Raw genomic sequence first — 8,583 nt, 5'->3', positions numbered from 1 at the left:
TAAAATCTACATCTTTTCAAAAAAAGGTATATTTTAACCCTCCACTTATTGGTGGGCCATTTGTCTCATCTGTGTTAGTTTATTGTATACGGCCTCTTATTGTGAAGGAGGGATTAGCCCACTTTGTTCTATGTTTATGCCTGTACAACAGGAAGAACAGGTCAGTCAGAGCTTAGCAGCGAAAGTGTGCAGACCTGAGCTAATGCTAAAGCTGACTATTAGCCTAAAGCCTTGCTTTCTGTATGGCGGGGCTGGGGCCGACTACAGTCTTTTATAAAGCGCAACATACTGTTTAACCTGTTTTCAAAAAATAACACATTTCTTAGACTTTCAAAGGTATTGGCTTCCCAAAATATGCTTTATTTTGGAAAACTACAGTGTAAGTCCGAAACCTCTTTGCTCTGATTCAAAAGAAAAAAAAGTAATTTTGCACATTTTGAACAAAAAAAAAAGGTCACAGATTCTCAACTCAAAAACATTTCAATGTAACAAAAAATGTATGCATTTCTCAGAGATAGTCAGATAAAAATTTCTGGTACATTTTGGGGATTCATGATAGAGTACTGTGTGACAGTTAATGATGAGGAAATTAAGTATACTTTGGTACAAAAAATATGATCTTTATTCTTTTGGCTTTTTAAAATAATGTCACCATGTAGTTGGTTAGTATAGTGCATGCAGTTTACTACAACACTACGAATGAAATATGACAACCACTGATTGCTTCATAAATTCATATTTACATTTAAAACCGGGACCTGGCCCTCACACATACTGTAGCACTGTGCAAAAATGTAAACAAAATAAATCAGTCAATTAAAAAAAAAAAGAAAAAAAAGAAAACATGAGCTCCAAACTACTATTTACAATATAAACATTGAACAAGAGAATGGGAATAAAGCACATCAATGCTGGTCCCAGTACAGTCACATATACTAGCTCTCTGTCTCACACACATATATATACTATATAACTCTCTGTCTCTTGCGCATACACTCACACTCACATCTGAGCGCATGTGCTCTCGCACACACACACACACACACACACACACACACATACACACATAGATAATATGCATCCAGATGGCAGTTTTAAGTGGCATGTAAAAGTGCTCCTCTACAGTGTTGAGTACAGAGGTGAGATACAGAGTGCCAATATGTACATACAGAATCACCACCGGGTCACGAGTTCAGAATAGAAGAGCTGATATCATAACCATAATATTCAAACGAACCCATAGTGGCTCTGTGGTTTCAACGACAGACATTTCGAGTTCCACACGTGACAGATAAGTTGTTCTTTTAGCTGAAAGTCTTCCATCAGCTGACCTGCACAGAACACTTGTTTTTGGGAGGTAACTCTTTCTCTTTTGATCTGATAAAACAAAGAGACTAAGAGGTCTTGCAAGAGAGACATTCAGTAAGGTTACATTACTGTTGTGGACATGGGCTCCCGAAAGCACTGCAGCACTGAGATCATTTTAAGGTGGTAGAGAGAAAGAACACCTTTTGAGCTCTCTCTCTCTCTCTCTCTCTCTCTCTCTCTGTAGCAGTTAAAATGATCTTTGGGGAACCTGGTCCAGGGATTTTGTTCAGTGGACATTTCTTTCACAGGAGTGGACATTCAGGCTTGCATGAGTCTGCTGATCATACACTAACCAGGAAGAGGAGGGAATGTGGTCTCGTCATCAACGTTCCCCCATATGCTCAAACTGCAGTTTGTTCTTAGGGGGGTTTCGACCACCATAGTGAGACATTTACGTTGCTGACTCGGAACTTGAGATTTGAGCTTCACTCACATACTCTAAAATCGTGTTACATATTTTTTTGTCTTTTTTTTTTTGTTAAATAAGGCAGCGCAGCAATACATGTCTAGCTATGATTATGTAAAACATTCCCGCTATCCCAGAGGCAGTGAATCTCCTGAACCTCAAAACCATGTTGTGCTCACAATGAGGAGATTGTAGAACCTCCAGAGTGAACCGACAGAGGTTCCCATCTTTAAATTTTTGTTCCACATGTAATTGATATCATGTGTAATATGGTAAAAATGGACCATCACATGCCTTTATCAAAGTTCAACACCACCACATCTCCCTATCCCCCACAGATTTGTCCTTTGATGAAAGTTCACACAATCAAACTTATGACTAGAAAAATTCAACATGGTGTTTTTTTTAAAAAAATGAGCTAATGTAACAAAAATGTGCAGGTATATAATAATACGCTATTCAATTCAAAGGACACCAGTGGTAGTGGCAGTACTAGCTACTGATGACCGTGTAACAGTTTCCTATAGTCCTCAGGATTGTTTCACAACACTCGAAATGAAAAGACAAACCCACCACCTTCGCTCTACACCATTCTGTTTCATATCACTGTCCTTCTTAACAGTCACAGTCACACTCGTTAGTGTGCAAAGCATGTGTTTGTGTGTCCATGTCCTTATATGAACCTTGTCATTACAGACGCACTAGTCCGTCTCTGTGCACACACACACACACACATCCATCACAAACACACACACACACGCTCTGTTTGGCATGGGTCCCAAAACCTTGCAAGGAAGTCCACACCCCTTTTCTCCATTGGATCTGTAAACAGTGTCTCATTGAAACGGCAAAGTCCCCCCTTTTGGTCTTTCCCTTCGCTTGTGTGCGAACCTCTCGAAGGCCTTTCATTTCTTCCTCTCGCGTGCATTGTCTTTCACATTGTCCTCCTTCTCGCGCCTCTCCTTCTCATACTTGTCCTTCTCCGACTTGGCCACGCTGTTGTAGGAGGGCGGCGAGGCAGAGGACGGGGTCATGTCTGTCTTGTCAGATGCTGAGTTCTCATGGAACTTGCCAATCACAAGCACCTCCTTCTCGGGGGGGTGCTCGCCGCCGTCCTTCAGCCTCTGCCGGTACATGTCTGAGGCCTTTTTTACGGTGAGCCGGATTCGGTAGCGCCGGAAGGCTCTCTGGATGACAATGGCTGACATCTCCTCCTGTTTGCGGCGCAGCGTGGTGGTGATGGGCTCGTAGGACACCTTGGAGGGGTTAGATGCCATGAAACGCTCCTCCATCTGGCCACGCAGTGCGTCCATCTCACCCTCCTCCCCCAGCACTCGCAGGGTGAAAGCAAACAGGATGTCCAGGCAGTGGATGCGGTCCCCGCTGACCATGGGCAGATCCATGGCAATCAGTTGGATCTTGTTGGGTTTGGGGATGCGCAGCGGCGGGTCCAGGGAGTCGGCAAAGTCAGACAGCTTGTCGTACTCCACAAACTGTGTGGCGTTGGGGTCGAAGCGCTCCCACACCTCATAGAACATCTCAAAGTCATCCTCGCTCAGTGGCTCTGCACTCTCCTCCGTAGCCACACTGAAGTTCTCCAGGATGACGGCAATGTACATGTTGACCACAATCAAGAAGCAGATGATGATGTAGCTGACGAAGAAGAAGATGCCCACCGAGGGGTTGCCGCAGTCACCACGATATGAATTGCCAGGGTGTTCGGCCTTATTGTTGCAGTCAGGCTCGTGTTTGTTCAGGATGGGCGCCAGCAGGCCGTCCCAGCCGGCTGACGTGGTGATCTGGAAGAGGCACAGCATGGAGTTGCCAAACGTCTCAAAGTTAAACATGTCGTCGATGCCAGCTTCATGCTTCACATAGGCAAAGTTGGACATGCCAAAGATGGCATAGATAAACATGACAAGGAAGAGGAGGAGTCCGATGTTGAAAAGGGCAGGAAGGGACATCATTAAGGCAAACAAGAGCGTACGGATACCCTTGGCCCCCTTGATGAGACGGAGGATGCGGCCGATCCGAGCCAGTCGGATGACTCGGAATAAGGTAGGAGAGACAAAGTACTTCTCGATTACCTCAGAGAGGAACATACCTGAAAATGGAAGACATGTTTACATTTTTTTCCACAGCTCATATCTTATTAACAGAGTTTACACTCATGCACAAATATCTATGACAGAACACACTCATTATGGCATCTGGCAGCCATCTTGAAATTGGGCGGACATAGCTGAAAGCCAAGATGGCCAGCAGATGTCAAATTTAGCTCCTGAATATAAATGAATAAACACTGTGCTGCTATTCTTCGTTTGCTGTTCCCATGGTTTTTCTGCGACTGACGGTGATTGAGTATTCTGCCTGTTTTCATTATTTTCATGAAATAAGTCCTTATTATTTAAAGTCATAGCATTAAGCTCAGAAGCCTGCTGAAGCCTTAGGTGCCTCAGAAAACTTTAAAACCAATTATCTGGACAAAAGCTGTTTTTGCAAGTAAAGAACACAATGTAACATTGGAATAAATGCAAACATTGAGTCAATAAAAAGTAAAACTTTTGTAGTTGATATCTTTTGAGCTTGTTAGAAGAAAACAGGTTTGGTTCAAGATATCTCCTCGAAGCCTTCAGCAATCTCATGAATTTGTTAAATTTCACCACCAGCACAACTGTTTTAATATAAGTAAGGATTAATTAGCCAAACCAGGGACTGGATGTCACTACAAATAATACTGGGCTGCCACGAGGAGAAGGTTACAATTGGTTGAATGAAAACAGTGACACACATAAAATCAATGCTTATTGTATTAATATTGTTTTTTTTTCTAATATTAGTGTTTGTCTAAGCAAAAAAACACATTGATAAATAGCTTTTTGAATGCAATTTTCTAAGAGTTTTGCTTAGTATTGATTCTGGCAGACAACGTCTATTAAAATATTTATGTTAGTTTATCTCTCTCCACATACTCTCTCTAGCACTTACCGACAATAGACAGAATCACGACCACAAAGTCGAACACATTCCAGCCGACGGTGAAGAAGTAATGTCGCAGTGAAACCATCTTGAGCACACATTCACCAGTGAAGAGCACGATGAAGACCAGGTTAATCCAGTACAGGATATTGTCCATCTCTTTTGTCTGGTCATCTGTCTCCACCATCATTGTCACCATGTTCAGGCAGATCAGGATCATAATGATGATGTCAAAGGCTTGTTTGGTGATCAAATCAAAGATAAGGCCCTGGAACTTGTTCTGGAAGAATGTCAAGTAAAAATTTTAGTTAGATTATACCACACAAATACAATAACAATACAATTCTGAATACCCAACTAATCAATAGCTATAAAGCTACAAACCTCATTTCTGGAAAATTTGCAACATTTTGTAAAATGAAATAAATCAAGAATCTGTGATTTGTTCATTCTCTTGAATCTTTATTTAACTGACAAAAGTACAAAGAAAAGAGTTGTAATGTTTTCACTGACCAACTTAATTGTATTTTGTAAATATATAAAAATATAGAATTTTATGCCTACAACTTTCTCAAAGTTGGAACAGATGCACCTTTACCACAGTGTTACATCACTTTTCCCTTTAATTACACTTTTTAATTGTTTGGGAGCTGAATATACTAATGTTGCTTTTTTGCAAGTGGAATTTTTGTTTATTCTTGCGTGATCTTGGTTTAGCTGCTCAGCTGTCTGTGGTTGTCATTGTCTGATTGCCAGTACAGCACATGCACTCTGTGTCTATGAGGTTAACACATATGAAAGTTAACCATGCCATGGACACTGATGCACCCCTATACTATGACAGATGTTGAGTTTTGCACCTTTCATTGATAAAAGTCTGGATGGTTCCTTTTGTCTTTGTCACAGAGAACTTGATGCAAGTTTTTTCCAAAAACAAGCTGAAACGTGAAATGACCTGACCACAGCACACACTTCCACTGTCTTTTGGACCATCTGAGATGAGCTCAGGCCCAGAGAATTAGGCAGCGTTTCTGTATAGAGTTGATATATGGCTTTCTTCTTGCATAATGGGGTTTAAAGTTGCATTTCGTGATGCAGCGGCGGACTGTGTTAAGTGACAATGGTTTTCTAAAGTACTCCCTGAGCCCATGTGGCTGTACTTAACACAGTAGGATGACGGCTTCTCATGCAGTGCCGTCTGAGGGCTCAAAGATCATGCACATTCAATAGTGGTTTCCAGCCTTGAATCTTTTCACAATATTATGTATGGTATGTGGTGACAGAGATGAAATCTTTGCAGTCTTGCAGTGTGAAATGTTCTTTTTGAACTGTTTGACAATTCTCTCACAAAGTTTGGCACACAGTGATGAGCCACCACCCGTCTTTGCTTGCAAAGACTGAGCCTTTGAAGGATCCTCCTTTTACATCCTATCATGATACCCTCACCTGTTACCAATTCACCTGCTTATTGTGAAATGTTTAAAATGGTGTAACTTCAATACTCCTTACCCTTATTTTGCCTCTGCCTCTTATATTTACAAAATACAATTAAGTTTGTCAGCAAAAACATTAAAAGTAATTTCTTTGTATTTTTGTAAGTTAAAAAATGTTCAAGAGAATTAACAAATTAGTTTTCTTTACATAAATGTCTTCTTAAAAGAGAGCTACACTAAAACACTCCATCCTTGTATTTATGTGTTTATGAACTTAAATAGTCTCTAAATGAGAGAAGGAGCATACTGTAGGTCTGGGGATAGGCTTCTGGGGTTTCTTTGAGCCTAGCTTCTTCATGGCATTGTAGTATTTCTTCTGTTCTTCTGTCATGAAGATATCCTGACCTCCCAAGTAAAGGGGGAAAAATAAGAGACTGGTTACAACCAAGGCCGATCACAGTGCACAAAGACCTTAAAAGATGTCTTTTTATACATGTCAGTACTGTTCTGCAATAATAATAACATTATTTAAGTCACAAAGAAAAATGTAATTCTTAGGAATCTTGTCTTAATGAGCAATTATGAAAATGATCATTATACAAATTACTAATATACTAATTATACAAATTTACTATTAAGCATCAATCTAACAATACAAATTTACTATAAGGCATCAACGTTACATACAGACATTGGGTGGGTCCTGACTTTTGACCTACTCTGTACATGATTTAAATATTGCATTGAGATAACACATCTGGGTGAGATTTTAATATAAAACTAAGCTATAAATAAAAGTAAACTGAAGAGAAACAGGCTAAACCCCCCACTTAACCATTCTAAACACTCATCTTTTTCTTCTGCTGGTTGAAGTTATCGATGATAACACCAATGAAGAGGTTCAGTGTGAAGAAGGATCCAAAGATGATGAAGATGACAAAATACAGATACATGTAGAGGTTCACTTCATAGTCTGGCTGCTCTTCCACCTGCAATGGAAAAAAATAATATTAACCATTTTCAGATTTATTTTTCTCAAATTTGCCAAATTTGCCACCACTCAGCTGCCAGTATTACACCACTAAAGATTACTGAACTGAGAAAAAGCATGGAGAAAAAAGGTAATTGCTCAGTCATGCAGGATACAATCGCTGCAGCTGAATTTCAAAAGTAGAACAGCTGGGCAGTGCATTTGCTACTTAAGGAAAAAAAAGAGATCATTACATATTATTGGTATAATTTTACCTAAAAGTAAGCTTCATGCACTTCAACCTAAACAAACATGCTACAGGGAAAACGTCAGGGTTACTGCCTGCCCACAGAGTGTCAATAATTATCTAGGACTGAAAGGCAGAAATAGGTAGCCTACATATAAATGATCCACTCAAATAACAGTGCATTGCACAACGGCTTGAAAGACTTACATTCCGAGAGTCTACTGCTGCATACATGATGTCCATCCAACCTTTAAAAGTAGCCTGATGTGGGAAGAATAAAAAGAGCCATATATAAATATGTAATTTAGACTCCTGTACTCAGAGTAATACAACAGATTAACCCAAGAAAGGGCTACTGATTTTAAGCATCAAAACAACCACAAACCAGAGTAGCAGGGAGACAAAAAGGCTTCCAAAAGGGACATAAACACAAACATTCCATTTGTTGCATATTCCAAGTTTCCAATTCTCTGTCTTCTGAGTACCAGAAGAGCACAGAACGTGAACTGTGTTTGTCCTTACCACTTGCAGTAGGGCCAGGTACCCAGCTCCCACGTTGTCGAAGTTGATCTTGACATTTTTCCAGCGAGCGCTGTCATTGAGGGCCATGCACTCAGACTTGTTGTTGACCATATCAATGGGGAAGAGTTCATCCGTGGTGCTGTTGACGCAGTGATAGTATTTGCCAGCAAATAGGTTGACGCCCATGATGCTGAAGATGAGCCAGAAGATCAGACACACCAGCAGCACGTTCATGATGGAGGGAATGGCACCCAGCAGAGCGTTCACTACAACCTGCAGCAACACACACATTTAAATGTCATTCACTGTACCCCTGAATAATATTCACACATGTTAGTGTGAACACTATACTCAATCAATCATACTGTATACTCATGATGTTAGTTGAATATGGTGCAGTGGATTGCATACTGACTGAAGTGAAGTTTAGATTATATAGTCAGAAGAAATGTGTTTACTTATGACTATAAACGCTACAGAGGTTCATGTTAAGGAGTTTATTTCATGTTGTGATAAAGTTGTCACTTTAATTACACAGCACAGCAAGCATCTATCCTTGTCTATACAGCAGCTGCTGGTAAGGCTAATGTCAAGAGTTTAATTAACATTTCTACAGAGATCTTTTGAGCTAACAAAAAGGTAGACACACAAAATCAAA

General features: G+C 40.3%; 1 protein-coding gene across 1 annotated transcript in view; it reads right to left on the bottom strand.

Moving 5' to 3' along the window:
- Positions 1 to 604: 604 nt before the first annotated feature.
- Positions 605 to 8,583, bottom strand: part of scn1lab (sodium channel, voltage-gated, type I like, alpha b) — a 50,630-nt gene continuing 42,651 nt past the window's right edge. Inside the window, exons 22-27 of the mRNA XM_036569954.1 lie at positions 7,926 to 8,198; positions 7,611 to 7,664; positions 7,038 to 7,175; positions 6,494 to 6,598; positions 4,763 to 5,033; positions 605 to 3,878 (exon numbers count right to left, since the gene is read on the bottom strand). Of these exons, the coding sequence (XP_036425847.1) occupies positions 2,680 to 3,878; positions 4,763 to 5,033; positions 6,494 to 6,598; positions 7,038 to 7,175; positions 7,611 to 7,664; positions 7,926 to 8,198 (2,040 nt within the window). The 3' untranslated portion in view covers positions 605 to 2,679. The remainder of the gene's footprint in view (positions 3,879 to 4,762; positions 5,034 to 6,493; positions 6,599 to 7,037; positions 7,176 to 7,610; positions 7,665 to 7,925; positions 8,199 to 8,583) is intronic.

The sequence above is a fragment of the Colossoma macropomum genome, unplaced genomic scaffold (genome assembly GCF_904425465.1).
Source record: "Colossoma macropomum unplaced genomic scaffold, Colossoma_macropomum, whole genome shotgun sequence".
Lineage (NCBI taxonomy): Eukaryota > Metazoa > Chordata > Actinopteri > Characiformes > Serrasalmidae > Colossoma > Colossoma macropomum.
The sequence above is the reverse complement of the archived record's forward strand: the minus strand, read 5'-3'. Positions and strand labels throughout refer to the sequence as shown.